Source organism: Nerophis lumbriciformis, linkage group LG11, assembly GCF_033978685.3.
Source record: "Nerophis lumbriciformis linkage group LG11, RoL_Nlum_v2.1, whole genome shotgun sequence".
NCBI classification, from domain to species: domain Eukaryota; kingdom Metazoa; phylum Chordata; class Actinopteri; order Syngnathiformes; family Syngnathidae; genus Nerophis; species Nerophis lumbriciformis.
This window is the reverse complement of record NC_084558.2, coordinates 24,398,482-24,425,775: the sequence shown is the minus strand read 5'-3', so window position 1 is coordinate 24,425,775 and position 27,294 is coordinate 24,398,482. Positions and strand designations below refer to the sequence as shown.

Sequence of the window (27,294 nt, the reverse complement as noted above, 5' to 3'; positions counted from 1 at the left end):
GTAAGGTATTTTTTTCAAATATTGATTTTTGTAGTTCAGCTGTTGGTGGGTTCAACACATTTCTGGTGAACCGTCCAAATGTCCATATTGGTCTGTTCCTAAAGGAGGTGTAAGACTTCTCAGAGAAACATGCAGTGATTGCACCCAAACCAAAATGTACACGTGTCTTGTAATTTGGTGGCTGTTAGATCAACGAGAAGTACACATTAGTGGTCTGAGTTTAGACTATGATGTGACTCCATGAGCATGTGTGAGCTATTATAAGTTTCTGAGGGAGCCCCTCCCATCTTTTTACACACATTTGATGTAACTTTTTTACATCATATACCTGTGTGATACGACAGATTTAGTTGTTTTTCTGTCACATGTGCACAAAATATTGATGACTTTTTTATTATACATTACTTCTTAATATTGGCAGACAATTTGGTTTATTCCTTATATTTAAAAAAACAATTCTGTCCTTGAAGAAAGCTTTGACAAACATCAACTATGTTAATCTTTGAGAAGTGGGCGGGCACAAACAAGCTTTGTACTGTAGTTGAATATATATTGATTGCTTCTCCACAGTTACATTTGGGGCTTTATCTACTAAGGGTTTGCGTGTAATGGAACAAGTTCAAACTCCATAACACAAGCAAAGCTGATTTACTAAGAGTGCGTGCTGAAGATTGCATATCTTAATGAGCAATAGTGAGTGCAGTGCATTTTGCGTGAATGTCTTAATGTGTATGCAACATACATGATGATCAGAACGCCCACAATACTGTGTGGAGGAGATGTACAGTGCATCAGGAAAGTATTCACAGTTGTTATGTTATAGCCTTATTCCAAAATGGAATTAATTCGTTTTTCTCCTCAAAATTAATGATAATTTGAATGTTTTTTTTAAAATTTGCAAATGTATTAAAAAATTTAAAAATAAATGTGCATAAATATTCACTTGCTCAGTACTTTGTTGATGCATCCATGGCAGCAATTACAGCTTCAGGTCTTTTTATATACGAAGCCACAAGCTTGGCACACCTATCTTTGGGCAGTTTCACACATTCCTCTTTGCAGCACCTCTCAAGCTCCATCAAGTATGATGAGATGTGTTGGTTTTCATCCAGGATGTCGCTACATTGCTGCATTCATCTTTCCCTCTATCCTGGCTGGTCTCCCAGTTCCTGCTACTGGAAGCATGATGCTGCCACCACCATGCTTCACTGTAGGGATGGTATTGGCCTGGTGATGAGCGGTGCTTGGTTTCCTCCAAACATGATGCCTGACATTCACGCCAAAGACTTCAATCTTTGTCTCAGCAGAGCAGAGATTTTAGTTTCTCATGGTCTTGAGAGTCTTTCAGGTGCAAACTTTTTACTAAGAAATGGCCTTGGTCTCTACCATGCAGGCCTGATTGGTAGATTGCTGCAGAGATGGTTGTCCTTCTGGAAAGTTCTCCTCTCTCCACAGAGAAATGCAGTAGCCCTGACAGAGTGACCAACATGTTCTTGGTCAACTCCCTGGCTAGACTAAGATGAATGCAGCAATGTACAGAACCATCTTGTATGAAAACCAACACTTCCCATCCAACCTGATGGAGCGTGAGAGGTGCTGCAAAGAGGAATGGGCCAAACTGCCCAAAGATAGGTGTGCCAAGCTTGTGACATCGTATTCAAAAAGACTTGAGACTGTAATTGCTGCTAAAGATGCATGTATCGAGCAAAGGCTGTGAATACTTATTTGCATGTGTTTTTTGGTTATTTTTTTTTAGAAAGTTGCAATTTAAAAAAAACATCACATTGTAATTATGGGGTATTGTCTGTCGAATTTTAAGGACAAAAAATTATGTATTCCATTTTAGAATAAGGCTGTGACATAACAAAAGGTGGAAAAAGTGAAGTGCTGTGAATTCTGAGCCTCCCAGCACATGGTGTATGACCAATAGTCCCATTAGAGAGAGAGCATGAGAAATCAGACTAATGTAGTGAGTGAATTTTAAAACACTGTATTTTAACAGGGGGTAGCACTTGTGCCTCACAGCAAGATGGTCCTGGGTTTAAATCCCGGGCTGAGGATTTTTCTGTGTCGAGTTTGCATGTTTCCCTGCGACTGCGTGGGTTCCCTCCGGGTACTCCAGCTTCCTCCCACCTCCAAAGACATGCACCTGGGGATAGGTTGATTGGCAACACTAAATTGGCCCTAGTGGGTGAATGTGAGTGTGAATGTTGTCTGTCTATCTGTGTTGGCCCTGCGATGATGTGGCGACTTGTCTACAAAATTAAAATGCAAAAAATTGAGTTACATAAAATCTGTTTAAAAAAAAAGCTTTTGTAATAAAGACACAAATGAACCTCCATAGATATGGTATCTGCTACTCTTTTTGCATCTATATTTAGCACTTTTGGAAGTTTTGTGCAAACTGGCACAGTTACGCACACTTTGCTGTGAGAAGGAAGCGACCGCAATGCACTGCATGGCAGACGATGGAGAATCACTCAAAGGGGTCACATTCAGATTTTTTTTCTACATTCAAAACACTTCCTTGTGGTCTACATAACATGTAATTGTGGTTTTTCTGGTCAAAATGTTGCATTGATTACTTTTTACAGACCATCCTCAAGCCGCTTTTCGACCACGTCTTCAGGATGTGCCGTTTTTTTGGGCAGTCTTATTTACGTGCCTCCACTTTGAGTGTGCCCCCATCAGCCATGTTGTAGTTTGCAGCACTTTCATATGGCACCTACTGACAGATATAAGTTCAAACTATACACTACTTTGTATTAGAAATGGCAACAGCGGAGGATGCATGTGCATGTACGAGCAGTCTTTCCCACAATGATGGATAAGAAGGAACTTATTGACTACAACGTCTGACTACAATATCGGACTCGGGGAAAGATCTTAGCGTAAAACTTTACCATATGGAGATATCTGCTGATGTCACCAAGAGGGAAAAACTACACATATGAGGCAAATTCACAATGTTTTTTTTGTAGGAAGTATGAATGAAGGCAATATTGTTTTATAAATATCTCCGCTATGACTCCATGGTTTGACTTCACATTTTCATGACTTATGCAGATCCCAAATACACACAAAAGGTACCAATAGGTAAGAAAAGTTGGGTTTGCCCTTTAAGGGGCTGATTGGAGCCAGCATACACCAAAACAAATTAGTTCTTTTAATTGCGTAATTTTTTTTTCTATAGGATAGATATTATTATTTCCATCCATCCATCCATCTTCTTCCGCTTATCCGAGGTCGGGTTGCGGGGGCAGCAGCCTAAGCAGGGAAGCCCAGACTTCCCTCTCCCTAGCCACTTCGTCCAGCTCTTCCCGGGGGATCCCGAGGCGTTCCCAGGCCAGCCGGGAGACATAGTCTTCCCAATGTGTCCTGGGTCTTCCCCGTGGCCTCCTACCGGTTGGACGTGCCCTAAACACCTCCCGAGGGAGGCGTTCGGGTGGCATCCTGACCAGATGCCCGAACCACCTCATCTGGCTCCTCTCGATGTGGAGGAGCAACTGCTTTACTTTGAGCTCCCCCTGGATGGCAGAGCTTCTCACCCTATCTCTAAGGGAGAACGCCGCCACCCGGCGGAGGAAACTCATTTCGGCTGCTTGTACCCGTGATCTTGTCCTTTCGGTCATAACCCAAAGCTCATGACCATAGGTGAGGATGGGAACGTAGATCGACCGGTAAATTGAGAGCTTTGCCTTCCGGCTCAGCTCCTTCTTCACCACAACGGATCGATACAGCGTCCGCATTACTGAAGACGCCGCACCGATCCGTCTGTCGATCTCACGATCCACTCTTCCCTCACTCGTGAACAAGACTCCAAGGTACTTGAACTTCTCCACTTGGGGCAGGGTCTCCTCCCCAATGGCACTCCACCCTTTTCCGGGCGAGAACCATGGACTCGGACTTGGAGGTGCTGATTCTCATCCCAGTCGCTTCACACTCGGCTGCGAACCGATCCAGCGAGAGCTGAAGATCCTAGCCAGATGAAGCCATCAGGACCACATCATCTGCAAAAAGCAGAGACCTAATCGTGCAGCCACCAAACCGGATCCCTTCAACACCTTGACTGCGCCTAGAAATTCTGATATTATTATTATTAGATATTATTATTAAAAAAAAATAAAAAAAATGGTGCAGCATGGCTCATGTGGTAGAGCGTTGTCTCCCAACCTGAAAGTTGCGGGTTTGATCCACAGTACCTCTGTGACCATGTCGAAGTCTCCCTGAGCAAGATACTGAACCTCAAGTTGCTCCTGATGCTGCGTCATCAATACGTAAATGTGGAAACAGTGTCAAAGTGCTTTGAATACTTTGGAAGTAGAAAACGCTATACAAGTAAAATCTATTTACCATTTACCCAGTTAAGAAAAACATTTTGTAATATATGACAGATTAAATCAAAGGTATATAAAATATTGTCCCAGGCTAGTCAGGAAGGATAATCTCCTCTTTTCTTACCAGATCTTGTAACAGGATGGAATCAATGACGACTGTAGCTTTATTGAATATTAATACTCTTTATCTTTAATGACGGTCGATCGGGATAGTCAAAAATAGAGAACATATTCACTGATAATATTTATGGCCATTTTGTCCTCTCTGATTGTCACTCCTCCACAGTTATATTTAACAAATGTTCATAACGGAACAACTCCAAAATAGGCAGCAGTGGTTCAGGAGGTACAGAAGGTCATCCAAAAACTGGAGGGTTGGTGGTTCAAACTCTGGGGTTCTCTATTCCAGCCACCATGTTTGTGTCCTTTGTTCTGCAATGGATTCCAATAACCTGGACTAGATCCACTTGCCACATGCAAGGGAGAAGAAACCTTGTCAAACACTCGTTTTAATGTTCTATCAGTTACAAGTATCTGCATCCACACAAAGACATACACTTACAGAGGCTTTTTGGGTCGTTGTGAAGGCAAGAACCCCGATTGTCAAATTCTTTCAGCTTTCATACTGTAGTGAGTTGGGGGACTTTCATAAGGCAAGCACATAGCTGTTGTCAGCTTCTGATTACCTTATCTGTCTCTCCATTGATGACCACACAAGTCTCGTCTGAGCATAGTGCTAACCAGGGATTTGATCAGACTCATTCAGTGACTTAGCAAAGTGTATGGCAACCAGTCTATTGAAGAACAATGTGCTTGCCCTATTTCTCTTTTCCCATTCATAGTAGTATCGACTGGATACACTACTGTATTTGGTATCATTACAGTGGATGTTAGGTGTAGATCCACCAAAGGCATTTGTTTACATTTTGACGCCGGTGAGCTACGGTGTGTCGTGAAACATATTTAGCTATTCCTCATCCTGCAGGGTGTGGGACCGGTACTTTTCAGAGGCGGTACCGAATATGATTCATTAGTATCGCGGTACTATACTAATACCGTACAACCCTAATTAGAACTTAAAGTCAGTCATAAGTCGGCATTTGCTGAGTCATCATTCAAAGTGGGTCAAAAGTTTCAACATACGTTAATCTTATATGTAATTGCAAGCATACTCATCTTTATTATGCATGAATATTCTATAAATAATCCTTAAAGGCAATCTAAATCATAACACTTTGTACAAGACACTTTTCTCAAGTGCCGCCCACACTGGTGTGTACATATGAATGAATGTTTGGCGGTACTCTGAGAGGCTGTTGGTAACTGTGGAGGATCGATTTCAATACAGTCGACTCTGCCATGCGTATGCATGTGTTGGTCTTGAGGCCCCCAACCTGCCACCTTAAAGATACAAACCCAGGAGAACCAATTCAGGACAAGTGTGTATTACACATTTATTCATAACAGGAGATTCCAGCCGAGGCATCTCACATTATCATTTCAGCTTGCACTTTTAAAAGGACTTTCCTCTGTCAAATGTTTGGGTACTGGAATTGTGTCCATTTTTTAAAAGGTAGGCCAATACAGTGACCCGTGTTCCACTTATTCAGCAATATTTGACAGTAATTGGGTTCGACTTCTGCCTTATTGAAATGTTATTGAGTAGGATATACACAACGTGAACATCATCACCTTATATTTGTGCTGTTTTGTGTTTGAAGGAGTGCAGGATGATGAAGATGTCAAGTGGATGTTGCAGGGTTCCAGTATGGTAAAGGTAATGTTGAAACTATTCAAAGTAGTCACTTTCAGAGGTGGGTTAGCGCACAGCAAGGAGGTTTTTTTTGTTTTTTTTGTGTTTCAGCCCCAGACCTTTGTGTTGTGGGCTTGCTTAGGTGGTGTACTGCCTTCTCTACAACCAGAACCTTTAGCTTTGACCTTTCTGTGCTTCCCCTGCATGTTCCCGCTGCAGTGCTTGCATTTTATGTTAAATTGCAGAGTTTAAATTGTTCATAAGAGAGTATGTAAGTGTGAATGCATATGAGTTCCTATTGGCCAGTGGGGGAGGACCCCACCTCTCAGTTGGGATAGGCTGCAGAATTAGTTAGACCTGGGGTCCCTGGATCCGGCCCGCCAGTGTCCAAAATCCGGCCCGCGGGAAGTCCCAAGTGAAAAAATAAAAATAAAAAAATTAATAAAATATTGTTATTGATGGGAAAATGCATTTTTAGACAATATGATTTGCCTGAGCGGCTAGGAGACACAGAGAGTAACAAGCGGTAGAAAATGAATTAGAAAGGACAGATTTAAACAAATAATAATATTTTGAAATATATATATATATATATATATATAAATATATATATATATATATATATATATATATATATATATATATATATATATATATATATATATATATATATATAAAACATTTTTTTTTATATATATATATATATATATATATATATATATATTTTTTTTTTCAAAATATTATTATTTGTTTAAATCTGTTCTTTCTAATTCATTTTCTACCGCTTGTTACTCTCTGTGTCTCCTAGCCGCTCAGGCAAATCATATTGTCTAAAAATGCATTTTCCCATTGATAACATGACATCATCACGCTCGGAATATATATATATACACAGCCCGGCCCCCGGCAAAACATTTTTTAACCCAATGCAGCCCTCGAGTCAAAAAGTTTGGGGACCCCTGAGTTAGACGGATGGCTAGCAGTGTAAGTGCCAAATAAAAGATAAAAGATGCCTACAAGAACGCTAGGGCAAGGGTGTCCAAAAGTGCGGCTCGCAGCTCGAATTTTTTTGGCCCGCCAAATATTGTCGAGATAAAATCAAACAAAAAACAGTAAAAATGTAAGAAAAAAAAGAGTGATAGTAAGTAATGTCATGAGAAAAAAACGGACATTTTAATACTAATAATCATACACTTTTCCACTTATAATACAAAGCTAAAAGCTAAGATGTATTGTTTAAATGTGTATAGCGTCTGTTTTTTTGAAGAAAAAAAAATGCCCCTGCATCTTTTGATGTTTCAGTATGCGGCCCTTGGTGGAAAAAGTTTGGACACCTCAGTTTAGGGCCACAGTGAAGAAAACATTTACATGAAAAAGTTAGCATAGCATATGTTGCCCAACAGTATTTAAAAATGCTTTGGGCACCACTATATATCAGGTTTATGTCTTTGCTGTCCTTGATAAAAAAAAAAAAAAAAAGCGCAACCAAAGGGGGGATGCATACACCACTAATGTAGGAGCTGTATAACCAAAATTGTGTTTTAGTCCAAAAATATGATTATTATTATTCATTCATTTTCAAATGTTCTGTTTTACCAAAAAAAATCTTGACAAGACCCATCCATCCATCCATCTTCTTCCGCTTATCCGAGGTCGGGTCGCGGGGGCAGCAGCCTAAGCAGGGAAGCCCAGACTTCCCTCTCCCCAGCCACTTCGTCTAGTTTTTGTTGTTTTTCATTGAATACTGTAAAATACTAGGTTTCTGAAAGGTTCATTAAACATTTAATCTAATTAATCTTTCAAGCTCTGTACCTTCAATTATTTGTAGTGTGTTTAGTGAAGAAAAGGTGAAGAATGTCATAATGGTCACGCGTCCTTCTATTTTTTCGGTATGCGACCCTCCTTTGAAAAAGATTCGACACCCTGAATCAGAATGAGCTTTATTGGCCAAGTATGTTTAACACACAAGGTAGGCTGTGCTCTCTGAGGGAAAGATTTAAGCATTAAACAAGTACAGAGTTGATGCAAACAGCTGCCACTTCAGCGATGACATTTCTACATACAGCTACAAAAGTAAAACACAATAAATAAATAAAAAGAGCAATAAACAATACATATAACGCACATACAATTGCACTATGCATAGACAAAAAAAACACACAATTTCAACACCCACTTATGCCTCAATGACCCCGTTTACACTGCACACCAAATCTGATTTTTTTGCCATCAAGTGACAGATCTGATTTTTTTAAACGCTCCAAAGAGCTTCAAATCTTATCTTTTGGCATCAGATTCAGGCCACATAAGGAGGTAGCCCTGAATCTGATTGGAATCTAATCTTTTCAAATGTGACTTCAGTCTAAACACAATGTGACCTGAATGAGATTTTTTGTCAGCTTTGGGTGAGCTACATCACTCGTGTGCGCCGGAAAGATGCAGTCGCCAGCGGAAATGGATATTTCATCACAACATTCAGTTTTGGTTTTTATTTAAGACAGAATTTTCGGTGCATTACTTGTCAATAGTGGGCAAATAATAGTCTTTATGTAATATATAAATATATATTTTGATTCGGAAGAAATACCTTTTGTTGAATAACCGAAATTGACGCTGTGGCGCATTTGCTTACATGTGAGTTGAAAAATAAAGCTCCCGTAAATCCACGCTGATGTCTGTGTCTCCTCTACTTAACAGCCATAAAAAGATTACAACGGTCCCAAATATATTGCACGGTATACATCCATTCATACATTATATTACTTTCATTTACTTTCATGCACATTTTTTTTAAGGTGTTGCGACTTTTATTTTATAGTAGTAGCGACTTCCTCCCCGTCAACTTCCTTTTTTTTTCACTTTCTCAAAGTGCGCATCCAAGTGACGTCGAGGCCACATTGGGGCCTGAAAAATCTGATTTGGGCCACTTTGGCCTGCAGTGTAAACTTAGTCAAAAGCTTCTGCAAGGCTCCACGCCACCATCTGCTGGGGTGGGAGAAGCACGGCTAAAGACAAGAACAGACCCAACCAAGAGAGCAGATTCTCTCCTAGCCTGCCCACCAGATCTTGACCAATTGCCAGTTTGTGCAGATGAGTGAGAATCCATCCAGGCAGACCCAAGTGTTCGATACATGCTCATTCATCCATGAAGCTCGTATATCCCCATGTCTCTTCCTCCGCATCCCGGTCGGTCTCTCCACACAGACTCCGGTGTGGCAAAGGGCAAGCATCTGGTCCCTGGTGCAAACCATGGCTCTCCCAAGGCAGATCCAAAAGTTCACAAAAAAGCAGCACAGAAGTCATAAAGAGGCCACTCCTTGTTGCGCAGTCCTGAAAGATACACATGAAAACAAGAATGATACATCAAGAACACAAAAGGAGGTAACACAAGAGCCATTGGCGTCGTTAGGCCTGTTTTAGGGGTCTGAAGCACCCCTAAAATATTTATGATTTTTTTTTTTTTTTTTTTTTAACCAAAAAATTTAGAACAATTCAATAAAAATATGCAGGAATGTGAGTTTAAATAAATAATATAACCTGTGATTATTCACTATGATTATAAATCATTTGAAGACCCTTTGTCAATGCTTACTAACCAATCCAGTCCGTTCTATCAATAACGAATAGAATAGAATAGAATGCCGGACAAACCGATTTAAGAACACTTTTTACCCGAGAGCAATAGTGTCGCTGAACACAAGACAATAATGACTGTGCATGTGAGCTGTGTGTTTGGTATTTTTATGTATTTTATGTATTTTTATCTATTTATCTATGTTCTTATGTTTTTATCTGTTATTATGAATTTGCACTAAATTAGTTTTGCATACAATTTTGTTGTACAATGTACAATGACAATAAAGATATATTCTATTCTATTCTACTCTATTCTAAGGCCCGCATTACTAGTCCATGTTTTCACTGTTACCTTAACAAGGTCTAGCAAGACTGCAGCAGCATAAAGGCTACGTTCAGTGCATTAGGGTAGGATGTCCAATTCAGATTTTTTTTGGTCAAATCTGATATTTTTATGTAGTCGTTCACATTACAAAAAAAATGTCCAGATTCCAATGTGAATGCAAACTGACCCAAATACAGACATGGCATCATGACGTCGTACATCCTGCAGTGTTTACGCAAGTAAACCCGGAAATAAGCATGCTTCAGTTCTAGTCGTCTCAGTACTGGCGCATTTGTTGCAATGTCAAGACTTCTGTGCAATCAAAGTCAACATTTTCTGAACTGCAGAGAAGATAATGAAAGAAGATGTCTCCCGTAGTTTTGGGGACATTAGTTTGCTCTAAAGAGCGTGTTGGCGATCAGTGGTGCAACATTAATTGACGTGAGTTCCTAAAACATTATTTTCGCCTGTTTCTGCTAATTTGTCAAGCGTCTATTTCGGTGAATAAGGATGACCCATATGACAAGCGTCATCACTATTCGCCATTATGCGACTGGAGCGTGGGAGAGTTCACACTGAAGTTGCATCATAACACTATTTGATAGATTTGTAATATAAAACTCTTAATAACAATGGCTATAATATTGCTGACACAAAAACATTTTCTATACCGTATAATTTGCAAAGCTCACCACTACAGGTGTGCTACTTAAACTGAATTGAAGTAGTTTAATAACCTTAGTGTTATTTTGGAGTCGTGTTTTGGGGGCTCTGAAGACTAGATACACTGACAGACTCATAGTCAAAAAAGTGGAGTTCTATGTGTGTTTTTTATCTTCACTTTTATCTTGTTCACCATAAATGGCAGGTTATTGTAATAGTCCATATCACCTATCCCTACTGGCAAGGTGGAGCCCGTGGGCTTTGAATTTGACACCTGTGGTCTAAATGCCTTAAATTACCATTACAATGATAACAGGAAACTAATTGCTTGTCAACCATTTCCATTTTTTCAGTGTTTGCTGTGTAATTCTAATACAGGAACAACAATTTGTAAACAAAAGAAATGTGCAAGTGTAAAAAAATCTGAATCAAAGAGGTTGTGCACAGACAACATATCTTTGGGTGAACATCCAGCCCCTGTTTTCCAGGCAAGAAAGTTTTTTTCCAGCGGAAAGGTCAACTCTGTACACTGCAAAAACTGAAATCTAAGTAAGATAAAATATCTCAAATAAGGGTGATATTTGCTTATTTTCTGTCTGATAAGATAATTCTTCTCACTAAGCAGATTTTATGTTAGAGTGTTTTACTTGTTTTAAGGGTTTTGGTCCGAAATGATCGCAGTAAGATATTACAGCTTGTTGCTGAGATTTGATGACCTATATTGAGTAAAACATGCTTGAGACTAGAATATTAACTGTTGCAAAGCTGTGTCATCAACACTCACAAGTATAAAACTACTTTTTTAAAGTAATAATTTATTACTTCAAGCATGAAAAAAAAAATCATGATGCCGAGCACATATCATTATGTCAAGATAATGGCACTAGCATTTACTTAATTAAGAATATTTTTCAGCATATTGAGCAAAAAGGTCTAATTTTTTTTTCTACCAAGAAAAGTGCACTTGTTATTAGTGAGAATATACTTATTTTAAGGTATTTTTGTTAGCTAATTTTACTTGTTTTGGAAAGTCTTGACAAGCCGAATTTTCTTGTTCTATTGGCAGATAATTTTGCTTAGTTCAAGTAAAATACCCCTAATTTTTGTATTTTTTTTCTTGTTTTTGAACACTGACTTTTTGCAGTGTAGTGCTGTGCAAGGTATACACTGCTATCATCTGTGCAACGTTTCCCTCTTTGCAAGTCGCCTGCTAGCTTTTCCATGCAACAACACTGTCCTTATATCTTTGGGCCATCTCATCCTTACTAAAGATGACTGAAGCTTTCTTACACTTACACTTTCAACCATTTAGATGTATTCAGTGTTTGTTGTGTAATTCTAATAGAGTGCCAAAAAGTTGTGAGCGAAAAGATCTTGCAAGTGCAAACATTTTTGCCTCGCGCGCTTCGCATCACAGGAACCTTCTGGGGGCTAAAGCCCCCATGTACTTCAGACATAGTGCCCCTGACAAGAGCACAAATCGTCTGAAACCAGCAGCCACTACAGCGCGGTCATCTTGATAAATATAATAATTTTAATAATAATAATATAAGAAGTAGTTGGTTGTAATAAAACACATTGATTCGTCTTTCCTGTGCAAAGGTCCGATCAGGACGCTGGCAAAAGCCGCGAACGCTGAAGCTCCTGGACGATGGTGTTACAATCTGGTGTGAGTCCTTCAAAATCTTCCGTCGAGCCAGGGAGCAACAATCTTGTAAGTGTTTGCTATATTTGTCTATAATGTTTTGTTCTTGATTTCTTTTATTGATAACCTCTGTCATTACAATGAACTAGTATGACAGAGTCAGCAAACTGTTTTTTTTTTATTCTACAGTTATTAAAAGGCTAATTGGGACCTTCTGTCTCAACCAACTGTATCACCAACTATCAGTATTAGCTCACGCAAAGATCTAAATGGGAAAATGCACCCCAGAATATGAATGTAACATACAATGTGAGGCCCATGGTATGACAGCTGAAGAGCTGTTTCAGAGTTCTTCTACTGTCAGGGGAGTGCTCTCGCTTGGTTCAAAGGATAAACACTAACGAAAATGCTGTCTATTTTGGATAACTATAACGGGTACTTAGTCCTCAGTAAGGGCATGTACTGTATGAACACAACTTCGCCCATGCTCCCTGACTATAGGAGAGGAAACAGCAGGGCCTTTATTATAGGCTCAGTTAGTTGTATTTAGATTCTTGGATAGCAGCTGATCCAGCAGTTATGCAAATGTTTAGATTATAGGGCCTTGTAACCCGTGGTTTAGTGCTGTATAGTTATCCAACAGCTGAACTGCAAGCTGGGACCCACGAGACCACTAGGAGGCCTTTAATTGGCACAAAACCTGTTCAACATTATTGTTACTCTCTTTGACGCTTGAACATAACTATTACTTTGAAGGATTTCTTCAAGATGTTGGTGTGTATTAATGACATTTATTCAACAGAACATTTGGGGGGTCAGACATCACTGATTGGAGAGCGACCATTCCTTTTTACAGATCAGATTTCTGTTTTAGTTCATTCCAAAGGTGTTTGATGTATTTTAGTTCAGGGCAGTGCTCTGGCACACAATTATGCTGGAACAGATCATAGCCCTTCCGAAGTTAGAAGCATATGGTTGTCCAATAGGTCTTTGAGTGGGGAACAGGAGTCATGCTGGTATTGTATGCAAAAACTGACAGCAGGTCCAAAATGATTGCAAACTAGTAAATATTCTGAGTATTTTAATTGTTGGAATTTATTTAGTTTTTCTTGGTGACCGGCTTTAACAAACTATAGTTTTCGTCTTCATAGTCCAAGATTAAAGGTGCTCATTGCGCTAACCTTCCAATGTATTTTACTCAGTATATTTTCACCCTCTTATAATAAAGTACACTATGTACGTACCAGTGACGTGCAGTCAGGGGAGGCAGGTGAGGCCATCATGGAAAGAAAAAAAATGTGAAAAGAAAAAAAAAAAATTAAATTGTTATATGTATCCAGTGATTATACTATGAAGTTATTTTCCATTTAACTTCACCAGTTTTAGATAATTTTTATTCAAAATCGCTGAATTTTCACATTTGCCGTTCTAATACTGAGAAGAGACTTGCGGTGATCAGCAGCCAGTTGAGCCTCACCAATGACTCGGCTAACTGCTGGCCTGCTGTGCAGTGAGACCGTATTGCTATATGAATTATATTATACTATTATATATATTATAGTTAGCTGAGGTATATAATGTACAATGTATTTTGTCAACAACTGTGTGTGTGTAACGTATTTCTTGTGCTGAGCAATCATAAAACGGCTGCGAAGACGCACTGGCTGAGGCTCGCAGTAATCCCGCCTCATGGTGGTAGAGGGCGCTAGTGATCCCAGAGATCATTTTTGCGACTACTCGGCTGCAGAAGAAGTGACAACAAGCAGCAACAGTTAGCGATTGTTTATTTTTTTCCTCTCGCCTGGACTTTTAACATGGAGGATTACATATCTAATCTCCCAATCAGTTTGGTTGCATCTTTCTTTAAAGTAGCAGACAAAATGTTTCTGTAGACTTCTGAGTTCATTTTGCTGCTGCCATCATGTGTTACATCATCAAAGAAGATGACGTCCCAGAAGAAGCCATGCAGCCCAAGCCATGACATTACCTCCGCCGTGTTTCACAGATGAGCTTGTATGTTTGGGATCATGAGCAGATCCTTTCTTTCTCCAAACTTTCGCCTTTCCATCACTTTGGAAGAAGTTAATCTTTGTCTCATCAGTCCATAAAAAATTTTCCCAGAATTTTTGAGGCTCATCTCTGTACCTTTTGGCAAATTCCAGCCTGGCCTTCCTATTCTTCTTGCTAATGAGCGGTTTGCATCTTCTGGTGTAGCCTCTGTACTTCTGTTCATGAAGTCTTCTGCCAACAGTAGATTGGGATACCTTCACTTCTGCCCTCCGGAGGTTGTTGCTGATGTCACTAACGGTTGTTTTAGGGTCTTTCTTTATAGCTCTCACAATGTTTCTGTCATCAACTCCTGATGTTTTCCTTGGTCTACCTGTTCGACGTCTGTTGCTTAGTACACCAGTGGTTTCTTTCTTCTTCAGGACATTCCAAATGGTTGTACTGGCTATGGCCAATGTTTGTGCAATGGCTCTGATTGATTGACCATCTTCTCTCACATTCACAATTGCCTCTTTTTCACCCATAGACGGCTCTCTCTTTTTCATGTTGGTTCCACCTCTAAATGCAGTCTGCACAGGCAAAACCTATCCTACCCAATCTGAAACTGAGCTCAGAAATTCAGTGCTATTTATTGTTTGAATAATCAATGTAATTGGGAGACACCTGGGCAACAAAACACACCTGCCAGTCACATGTTCCAATACTTTAGCTCTGATGAAAAATGGGTAGTTTCAAACAAAATGTGCTATCTTCTAAGTTGTGTATCAGATCCAGATGTAAATACCTGGAAATAAAAGCTGAAATGTTGATCTCTTGTCCCATTTTCATCTTTTGATGTCAAACCCAAATGTTTTCAGTCTACAACAAAATTAAACAAATTGGACTCACTGTTCCAATACTTTTGGAGGGCACTGTATGCAGACATATTGTAGAATCAACATACTGTTTTTCTCTCACACTGTTCTCTGTAGCAAATTGTTATTGAATTATGAACTAAGTTCATTAGTATCAAAACATATATTATAAAAATGTCACTTGCAATTCTTATTTCAAAATTAAACTTAAAATGTGGTGTTTATGGTGGAGTGGAGACATTGTCATCAGTTAAGACCTGACATATACACAGATGCCTCGAGGGTGTTAACTTTTTAAACTATTTTACAAAGTATATGCCGCACTTTGAGTATCATTCCAGGTATAGTAAAGCGTTACATAACATTACTGTTATGGCTTCTAGGACATAGTGATGTTACTACGTACGTACATAACACGTGCACACGCATTAGCTTTAGGAGTTGTTAGCTTATAATAGTCATTTGATAGCTAGCATTAGCTATAATTGAATGTAGGCCTATATTCTATCAAAACAACAACATGACTGCAAATTGTTCGTTGCTTATCTTGGATTGCTTTTGTATGTGTGCACGCGCTCCCTGAGCATACGTGTGGACGAGACAAGATGTATGAGGGGCCGTTAGGGACATTGTTCAGAATTACCTCTTACATACACTACTGAAATGCTCTCACATAAACAACTGAAATGTTTTTCTCTCACACACACTACTGAAACACTCTCATACACGCTACTGAAACACTCTTATACACACTACACAAATACTCTCACATAAACAACTGAAATGTTTTTCTCTCACACACACTACTGAAACACTCTCAAACACACTACTGAAAAACTCTCATTCACCCTACTGAAACACACGTATACACACTACTGAAATAGCATTTCAGTAGTGTGTGTAACATTTCACATTTCAACATTACAACATTTCAGTTGTTTATGTGAGAGCATTTCAGTAGTGTATGTAAGAGGTAATTCTGAATAATGTCGTTAACGGCCCCTCATAAGTGTGTAGACCGCTGTAAACACCAATCATTTTATTCGGGCCTGTGAAATTTTAATGACATGAATTTGGTAACTGTAAAAGTTAAAGTTAAAATATAGACAATTCTAAAGCAATTGCAATCTGTTAAACCACTAATGGCCCCTTTAAGTTCAGATGGAATTAAATCGTGATTAATCGAGTTAGAACCATAAAATTGACTCTATTCAGGAAGTTGGCCACAATACCCATCCCTATTTGTGCATATTTGTATTTTGATATTTATACTCCATCAAACAACTGTGGTAATCTTGTTGTATGTCTTGACTAGAATGCAAATGAAGCCTTTGTACTTATTTTTTCCAGTAGTCGAACTCATGTCAATCTAAAAAATAAAATTGGTGCATCTTGTTAGTCGTGACAGAATCCAGGATATTACTATTATGCTTTTATTGTAATTATTGTAATTATTTTAATAAATAAGAACAAACTGGGTTTAATGAGTTGGTCGACATAGTTGTTAACATTGTTCCACTGTATAAGATGCCAACAGTCATGACAGGCTTAAAGTCGATATAGGTCTATAATTCCACTGTTGTTTTTTGTGTTTCAGATATTGTTGTGCATATGCAATGAACCTCTTCAACAATGTCCTGAATCAATAATCACTAATAGTTCCAATGATAAATTGGACAAACCACTTAAATGATTTATGTCTCCCTCATACAACTACAGTTTCTATCTCTGAGGTGGAGTGTGTACGAGAGGGCTGTCATTCAGAGACATTACAACGGATGCTCCGTGCAATACCTGAAAACCGATGTTTGACGGTGGTCTTCAAAGGCTCCCGAAGGAACTTGGATCTTCTCTGCCAGAACCAGAAGGAGGCTCTTCACTGGGCCCAAGGCATTCGAACACTAAAGGAAAGGAGTGAGAACATGAGCCAGAAGGAGAAACTTGATCAATATCCTTTGCTTATTTTAGGATATTTGATATCTGCAAAATGCCTGATTGAAGTATCCATCACTATATCTTCCACCTACCTGAGGTCAGGTGGTGGGGAAAGCAGCTCAAACAGATGGAACCCAGACCTCGCCCATATACTGTACATATATATATATATATATATATATATATTTATATACTGTATATATTGTTATAAAAATAACAAGGTATCTCTTGTGATTGTTAACAGAAAATTATCGCATTAATAACATAAAGTTCCAGAGTAATCACGCAATTTATTTTGAGCGTTACCAGAATTAGGTCATTGCATATGTCAGTGCAAAGATTAGAGAGGAGACTCCGACTTGTGTGCTCGCTTGCGAATTTTGCATCAAAATAAACCCAGACAGGACCTTAGATAAAACTGTTACCGGGTTTTGAGGAAAAAAACACACACTTTCAAGTGAAATATTTTAACAATGTTTGTGTATGACATTCTGACAATAAAATTACATTTTTGTCAAAATATTAGGGTCTGTAAGCAAATAATTTACTGTGATTAGACACGATTAATCCAAACTAATAAGTGCGATTCATCTGATTTGACAGCATTAATGTATATATATGTGGGCGGCTTGGCTCACTTGATAGAGCAAGACACTTAACCACCTGGTCCCAGTGCCACCCACACTGGTTTAAATGTTGCTTAAAGATGTAGATAATGGGTTTCACTGTGTAAAGCGCTTTGAGTCGCTAGAGAAAAGCGCTATGTAAATATAATTCACTTCACTAATTAACACACACACACATATAGATATATATATATATATATATATATAGGCTATTTCATCCCTGCAAGCCTTTCCCTGCTCTTCAGCGGAGTTAATATATATATATATATATATATATATATATTTATATATATATCCATCCATCCATCCATTTTCTACCACTTATATATATATATATATGTATATGTAAATTAATTTGGCCACTTGGCCTAGCTAACCTTTTGAGGGCACAAAGGCCAATTGTCAGGGCAGGAAGGCCATGAAATAAAACAATGATTTTAAGTCTATGGTCATTATAAATATATCTTAAAGGTTAGGGATGATTACATTTTTAATATGCATTCATTTCAAATAAATACATGGAACTTTTTTTATTTTACAGAGTTTTTGGGGCTTTATATTATTTACTGTAACCAGAATTTGACAAATAACGAGGTAAAAAATTGGTGGTCCAAGAGAAGCTTTGAAAGGCTGAAATCATGATGCATCCCAGCACCATAATGAATAATAATACCTTAATCAACACAATGAACAATCCCCTTTTTTAATTACTATGCTGAAGTTTAGCGTATTAAACTATTTTACCATCATTAAAACATAGGTTTAAAAACTTAACATTTCCTCTCTGACCCAAGACCTTGTGCTTTGAATTTCAAATACTAGTGATGCATGCCACGAGACGAACAGGAGGTTCAAAGAGAAAACCTGTCTTCATATTGTAATCAGTAATGGAGCATGACCTGGCCAGGAATATGGTTGGTAAAATTTCATAGGAAGCGCCTTGTCATTCAATAATTCACATTTGGCATGCGCTTCTTCACACAAAACAGGGCCACATGCCGTCCCACGGACAGCAAAGCCCTACGTACAGCGCGGGATCTGCGTTTAGGGTACGGCAGCACCTGACTGAGATGACAACGGTATTATACCGACAGCGTTTCACATCGATTTCATTCAGGTGAAACCAACATTAGTGACGTCAGTATGTTAATGTTATGTTGACAGCACATTTCGGATAGAATAATGGTTTAAGTAAAAACTTATTTGCGTTACGTTGTGTAGAGTTGTAGCGGACTGTGCAGGACCAAAGATTGTATACTGAGAAAGGACGATCTACCGCATGGTGATGTACAGCACACTCAATGTCCTACACAAAGTACATTTGCAGTCAGGCATATCATCTTCTTTTTGTCACTTAAAAAAATATAGAGGACATGTTAAACTAGTGTGGTCCAGTGTGTTAGAGAAAACTGCATTGTATTGATAAATATGAACAGTGTGTTACATATTATATGTTGAGAATGTATTGTCTTAGCTTAGCTCTTTCGACTTCTTCATTCTGTGCACTGGGCTTTAAGGAGTCGGACTTGTGGCACATCCGAATTACAGGCTACTGCGTGCGCTGGATTTACTCCTGCTTGGCCCGGTGATGCTTTGTGTTGTCTAGCACTGTGCTGCGTGTGGGTTCATACAAGACAGAATTACACCCACCACTGGTCAAAGAAGGCTTAATAACATGAAAATCGTGCAGAGGAAAAGAGACGTGTCCATCGGGACATCACAGTGGCCATGGCGCATATCATTTTTCCAGGGCCACGGGAGCGTGTATTAATATATATATATATATATATATATATATATATATATATATATATATATATATATATATATATATATACACACACCACACACACACACATACATATATGTGTATATATATATATATATATATATATATATATATATACACACACCACACACACACACATACATATATGTGTGTATATATATATATATATATATATATATATATATATATATATATATATATATATATATATTTATATTTATATTATATACATACATATATATTAATGTAAATACTTTATACAAACTTTTTTTTTTATGTTGAAACTGCATATATACAAGTTCTGTAGTGTGACTTCCTTAACCATGTGCGTTACCTGGATTCTTGGTTACCTGAGTCAGGCTGATGTGAATCATGATGATAAAATGAGCTATGATGAAGTGCAGTCATTGCTACAGATGATCAACATTGACTTGAGTGAACAGTATGCTCGTGAACTCTTCGAGGTATTCAACATAACATTGTAACTACTGTGTAAAACCTCATTTGACTTGATATGTACTGCATTGTTTGTGTGTCATGACAGAAATGTGATCGTTCAGCTGACAATCGACTTGACCATGGAGAAATAGAGATTTTTTGCAAAGAGTTGTTGCGGAGGCCTGAGCTGGATGCTGTGTTTCGGCGCTATTCCGCCAATAGATGTGTCCTTTCAACCGCAGATCTGAGAGATTTTCTAAAAGATCAAGGGGAAGATGCTTCAAAGACACATGCCCAAAGCCTGATCCACACATATGAACTCAATGAATGGGGTATGTTGCATCATGTTGTCGTATTTCATGTTCAGTATGTGTTATAAAAGTACATGAAAACCACAAATTACATTTACTGTATATTTCATTGACAGGAATTCCCTAGTCCTATATTGATTTGCCTTTTCCCCTACACAGCTCAGAAGAACCAGTTTATGACACCTAATGGGTTCACCATGTATATGCTGTCCAAAGAAAATTCAGTATTTGAGGCGGAACATGCTTGGGTTTATCAAAATATGAATCAGCCCCTATCACATTATTTCATCTCCTCTTCTCACAACACCTACTTGTCTGGAGACCAGCTGACTGGAGAGAGTGGCGTCGAGCCATATATCCGGTAAGTAAGAAAAGGGATTCATCTATTTTAAGTCATTGTCATAACTTTTAGATATTTTAGAAGTGTTGCAACAGCAACAGTTTGCCTAAAACCAGATTCCGCCACATTGGTTGGTTGTCTTTGCCATTAGCACTTGTAACAAACTGTTTCCAGATTGCTTCACATTAAAAAGTATTATAAAGTAATTTTAGTTCAAAGCCTTTAAATAACAATAGCAATTTTATGTTGATTGTTTTATTGTCAATACTTATTGTAAGTCATATTTTATTGTACGTAAGATATTGTCTGTAAAAGTGTGTCTGTTTTTATGGTGCCTGCCTTAGGACAACGGATGAAATTTAGCTATTGTAGCTCCTTCTGACATATTTACTGTGATGTGTTGCTCATATGTTGATCAATATGCATTGTCTTAATCAAATAAAGCTATTAATTTCAATTCAATAGATAAAATACAATCAATAAAAAAATAGAAACACCAAAATTGTCACGGCTTGGTAAAAGGATAGGACTCAGATGCAGAGTAGGGAACTTAGACAGGCTTTTATTTTGACAGCTTCCTTTTCACCTCCAAAGTCAAGGATTACAATATCTATTTATCCAATAACTAACCGGCAAAAAAGGTTCCAAAAAATAGGAACAACCAAAATTCGCTCCGAACGGAGGAAAACACAAAAGCAAAGACGAACTATGATTAATATATGCTATAAAATGTATAAACAAAAAACGCTCCAACAGGAGGAAGAAACAACAACTATGAAAAATTCTATACTATCTAATCTAATAAAGTATTAACAAAAATTGTCACTCAAAAATGTGAGGAAAGAATGAAAAATAACTGAAACGTACCACTTCGGCTGAATAAACTAAATAACAAAAAATCACTCTGCTGAGGAGGAAGAAAGGAAAACTCAAAATAGCAACGAAGGGATTCAGAATCAAAGAACATAAGCACAAGACGAGGCAAGGCAAGACAAGGCTTGGACATGGGCATGGATACTAGAGAGTACGAATAAACGAAACAATCTGGCACAGAACAAAGGAAGGAGTGGGCTTATAAGACACATGAGGGTAATAGGGAACAGGTGGAAACAATTAGGGAATCGGGATGACGTCAGACTGATGACACAAAAGGAAGGGCAAGTGACCTGAAACGAGAGGAGAGTTACTTTTCAAACTAAAACATGCACATCACAAGACAGAAAAAACCAAGACAAGACATCCCTCACCGCGGTGTGACAAAAATAAGTCAAAACAAATCAATAGAATACAATAAAACAATAAAAGACTGAAGCCAATTTAAAAAAGCTAAAAAATAAAAGTGGGTTTTAAGGCCAGACTTAAAACATTCAACAGTGGGGGCCATTCCGACATGAGGGGGAAGAACATTCCATAGTTTAATGCAAGGAGACCAACTTTTCTTACCAATTGGTACTTGTTTTTGTGTATTTGGGATTTAAACAAGTCCTGGAAATTTTAAATCAAATCATGGAGGCATGGTGTAGATATTTATAAAACAATATTGCCTTCTTTCATACTTCCTCCAAATTAGTCTTGTAGAATTTGCTCAAACTTGTGACATTTTTCCAATTGGTGATGTCAGCGGATATCACCATACATGGTATATTTTTGCGCGTGTCCCCCATTGTATTACCTCTGGCACTGTTCCCCTAGCATTCAAGAAAGCGGTTATTCATCCTCTGCTCAAAAGACCTAACCTTGATCCTGACCTCATGGTAAACTACCGACCGGTGTCCCACCTTCCCTTTATTTCGAAAATCCTCGAAAAAATTGTCGCACAGCAGCTAAATGAACACTTAGTGTCTAACAATCTCTGTGAACCTTTTCAATCCGGTTTCAGGGCAAATCACTCTACGGAGACAGCCCTCGCAAAAATGACTAATGATCTACTGCTAACGATGGATTCTGATGCGTCATCTATGTTGCTGCTTCTTGATCTTAGCGCTGCTTTCGATACCGTCGATCATAATATTTTATTAGAGCGTATCAAAACACGTATTGGTATGTCAGACTTAGCTTTGTCGTGGTTTAACTCTTATCTTACTGACAGGATGCAATGCGTCTCCCATAATAATGTGACCTCGGACTATGTTAAGGTAACGTGCGGAGTTCCTCAGGGTTTGGTTCTTGGCCCTGTACTTTTTAGTATTTACATGCTGCCGCTAGGCGACATCATACGCAAATACGGTGTTAGCTTTCATTGTTATGCTGATGACACCCAACTCTACATGCCCCTAAAGCTGACCAACACGCCGGATTGTAGTCAGCTGGAGGCGTGTCTTAATGAAATTAAACAATGGATGTCCGCTAACTTCTTGCAACTCAACGCCAAGAAAACGGAAATGCTGATTATCGGTCCTGCTAAACATCGACATTTATTTAATAATACCACCTTAACATTTGACAACCAAACAATTACACAAGGCGAATCAGTAAAGAATCTGGGTATTATCTTCGACCCAACTCTCTCCTTTGAGTCACACATTAAGAGTGTTACTAAAACGGCCTTCTTTCATCTCCGCAATATCGCTAAAATTCGTTCTATTTTATCCACTAGCGACGCTGAGATCATTATTCATGCGTTCGTTACGTCTCGTCTCGACTACTGTAATGTATTATTTTCGGGTCTCCCTATGTCTAGCATTAAAAGACTACAATTGGTACAAAATGCGGCTGCTAGACTTTTGACAAGAACAAGAAAGTTTGATCATATTACGCCTATACTGGCTCACCTGCACTAGCTTCCTGTGCACTTAAGATGTGACTTTAAGGTTTTACTACTTACGTATAAAATACTACACGGTCTAGCTCCGTCCTATCTTGTCGATTGCATTGTACCATATGTCCCGGCAAGAAATTTGCGTTCAAAGAACTCCGGCTTATTAGTGATTCCCAGAGCCCAAAAAAAGTCTGCGGGCTATAGAGCGTTTTCTATTCGGGCTCCAGTACTGTGGAATGCCCTCCCGGTAACAATTAGAGATGCTACCTCAGTAGAAGCATTTAAGTCCCATCTTAAAACTCATTTGTATACTCTAGCCTTTAAGTAGCCCCCCTGTTAGACCAGTTGATCTGCCGTTTCTTTTCTTTTCTCCTCTGCTCCCCTTTTCCTTGAGGGGGGGGAGGCACAGGTCCGGTGGCCATGGATGAAGTGCTGGCTGTCCAGAGTCGGGACCCGGGGTGGACCGCTCGCTTGTGCATCGGCTGGGAACATCTCTGCGTTGCTGACCCGTCTCCGCTCGGGATGGTGTCCTGCTGGCCCCACTATGGACTGGACTCTTACTATTATGTTGGATCCACTATGGACTGGACTCTCACAATATTATGTCAGACCCACTCGACATCCATTGCTTTTGGTCTCCCCTAGAGGGGGGGGGTTACCCACATATGCGGTCCTCTCCAAGGTTTCTCATAGTCATTCACATCGACGTCCCACTGGGGTGAGTTTTTCCTTGCCCTTATGTGGGCTTTGTACCGAGGATGTCGTTGTGGCTCGTGCAGCCCTTTGAGACACTTGTGATTTAGGGCTATATAAATAAAGATTGATTGATTGATTGAACATTGTAGTCGATAAGTTCCTTCTTTTTCTCTATTCCATTGTTGTGGGGCAGACTGGCTCCTACATGCACATTAGGTTGGCACATCTTATTATGGAAAAAATTCAATGTTTTTTTTTTTGAAAGGCCTTTATGGAGGTTGTTAGGTTAGACAAGAAATTATTAAAGACAACGTTTCAACCAAGTTGAAGAATATTTAGGGTTTCCGCATTGACCATTTATGTTGAGTAGGGGTATGAACACTTCTATCCTGACTGCTGGGCTTTCTCTGTAATAGGAGCGGTGTTCTGAATTCTAAAAGGAAAAGGAAGCCATTGCAGTCTATAAAACATAATCTGTGCAAAATTCTGACCAAAGAAACTACCATTACATGTTATGTAGACCACAAGGAAGTATTTTAATTGTAGAAAAAAAGCATATATTTGGATGAGGTCAATATACAGTTTATAAAGTAAAACAAAACAATGTTTCACCACGGATCAAGTGGTGCACAGAAATACAACACAAAAAAAGATTATTCATAAAGTGCAACACCACACATACTTGCCAACCCTCCCGGATTTTCCGGGAGACTCCTGAAATTCAGCGCCTCTCCCGAAAACCTCCCGGGACAAATTTTCTCCCGAAAATCTCCCGAAATTCAGGCGGACCTGGAGGGTCTGCATGGAGCAATGTTGTTGTAATATATTGAGTTGGAGGCAATAAACAGGCGAGGGGATGAAGTAGTCTCTTTACTGTAGACTTCAGAACAGACTCACACACTTGACGTCAGGTGCGAAACACCACGTAAATCGTTGGCCAACCAAAAAGTAACCCCAGTACGCTATAACCAACATTCACCAGGAGATGGCAACAGACAAACATAGATCACTCTATTAAATTCCTCCCCTTTTAGAATTGTAGAAGTTACTCAAAAGAAATAAACAACCCAACCAAAAAATGCAGCAGCTCAATTAAAAAACTGTACTTAAGCCACATTCTTTTTTTTTTTAGTACTGAACTCTTAACCCTCATTTGTAAACAATAACATGCTTATTATACAAACAGTATTTGTATATCTTTAACACAGATTGTTATACTGTCTTCAGAGATTCTGTTTTTTTGGTGGTACTCGAAACCTTTCTGGGTACCTGCGGATCACTGGTGGGGTTTTTGTTGTGGGTGATCTGGGTTCTGATGATGGCAACTCAGCAGCCCTTGAATCTGGATCAATGATGAGACTAGTTTGTGTCTGACTCACTGATGGTCCTGGTGATGGAACCGAAACAGCACTGTCCAGTTGTACTGATGGCACATTTTCTGCAACTGGTGGGGACTAGATAACTGGCAGTCTCTCCATGTTTTCTCGCCATGGTAACATGTGATCCACATGCACTGTGCGCTGTCTCTGTCCCTCTTGATAGATATATATATATATATATATATATATATATATATATATATATATATATATATATATATATATATATATATATATATATATATGTATGTGTGGGAAAAAAAATCACAAGACTATTTCATCTCTACAGGCCTGTTTCATGAGGGGGGGTACCCTCAATCATCAGGAGATTTTAATGGGAGCATTCGCATACCATGGTTTATATAGGGCACAGAGTGGGTGGGTACAGGCTGGCGTAGGGGCGTGGTGATTGGCTCATGTGTTACCTAGGAGGTGTTTCCGTCTATGGCGGCATGCTGTAACAATTTCGCTGCGCTTGTTGAGGGATGACAGGTCTGGACGGTAAATAATAAACAGTTTCTCTTTCAAGCATAGGTTGCATCTTTTATTACCACTATTGTAAGGTGTGCTGGATGCAAGGATTTGCCATGTTATTGAATATTCAACATTATTGTCTTTGAGGTCCCAAATGTGTTTGCTGAGTTCTGTGGTATTTCGCAAGTTTTTGTTCCTGAAAGAAGCCTTGTGATTGTTCCATCTGGTTTTGAATTCTCCTTCGGTTAATCCTACATATGTGTCGGATGTGTTAATGTCCTTGCGTATTACCTTAGATTGGTAGACAACTGATGTTTGTAAGCACCCCCCGTTGAGAGGGCAATCAGGTTTCTTTCGACAGTTACAGCCTTTGTTGGTTTTGGAGTCGCTCTGTCTGGGGGCCGACGGCTCCTTTGCAATTGTTTTGTTGTGGTTTGAGATGATTTGTCGTATATTGTTCATGCAGCTGTAGCTCAATTTAATGTTGTTCTTGTTGAATACTTTTCTTAGGGTGTTGTCTTTGGGAAAGTGTTTGTCAATCAGATTGAGGAATTTGTGTCCAATGTTAGTTGAGACGTTTTTGCTGTATGGGGGGTTGTACCAGATGATGTCGTTTCGTTTTCTGTTCTTTTTTGGCTGGTTTCCTGGCGTGGGTTCATAGGTGAGGGTGAAATTGTATCCGCTTTCATCAAGGGCTTTTTGGTACGGGGGGGTTGCTTGGTCAAATTCAGCTTTGCTAGATGACAGCATCGATAGCCTTTTATTGATTCCGGTAGGTATTCTTTTCGTGGTGGTGGGTGGGTGGTTGCTGTCATGGTGCACGTATTGGAGTGTTGTGTTGGGTTTCGTGAATGGTTGGTAGCTGTTATTTCTCAGGTTGAAAGTGACGTCAAGGAAGTTGACGGTTTGCTTGTTGGCTTCAATCGTGATCCGTAGGCCGTTCTCTTTGAAAATTTGGCATATGCGCTTCTTGGTATTCTCGCTGCTCCTTGGCGAGGCGCGACACACTGCCAGTCCGTCATCACGGTAAATACCAAGCTTCAGATTGAGGCTAGCGAGCTGGGAGAGGAGGAAACTCCCAACGAGTTCACACGTTTCTGCTCCGTCAAAACTTCCCATAGTGACGTCAAATGTTGCATTGTTCTTTTTTTGCCATGGTGTACTGTTGTGGATGAGAATGGAGTTTTTTGCGTGGATGATGATGTTTCTTTCGTTGCCTGTGATTGAGTCGTAGTCTGAGGCGAAGTCTAGTGCTTGAGTCAGTAGGTCTTGCGTGATGGAAGGGTAAAATTCCTCGATATCAAAGGAGATAAAGTTGTGCTGTTGTTTGTCTTGGATGTTGTTGAACCATTTGATTACTGCTGCTGTATTTCTCCATTGGTTGAGTG

At 39.1% G+C, this 27,294-nt stretch overlaps 1 protein-coding gene across 2 annotated transcripts in view; it reads left to right on the top strand.

Moving 5' to 3' along the window:
• Window positions 1-27,294, top strand: part of LOC133610609 (1-phosphatidylinositol 4,5-bisphosphate phosphodiesterase delta-3-A-like) — a 54,637-nt gene that overhangs the window by 4,104 nt on the left and 23,239 nt on the right. The window contains exons 2-7 of one of the 2 annotated variants that reach the window (XM_061967030.2): window positions 6,059-6,114; window positions 12,257-12,368; window positions 16,880-17,108; window positions 19,845-19,974; window positions 20,055-20,280; window positions 20,419-20,620. In XM_061967030.2, coding sequence (XP_061823014.2) covers window positions 6,059-6,114; window positions 12,257-12,368; window positions 16,880-17,108; window positions 19,845-19,974; window positions 20,055-20,280; window positions 20,419-20,620 — 955 coding nt within the window. The remainder of the gene's footprint in view (window positions 1-6,058; window positions 6,115-12,256; window positions 12,369-16,879; window positions 17,109-19,844; window positions 19,975-20,054; window positions 20,281-20,418; window positions 20,621-27,294) is intronic. The other variant, XM_061967031.2, reaches the window with a different exon arrangement.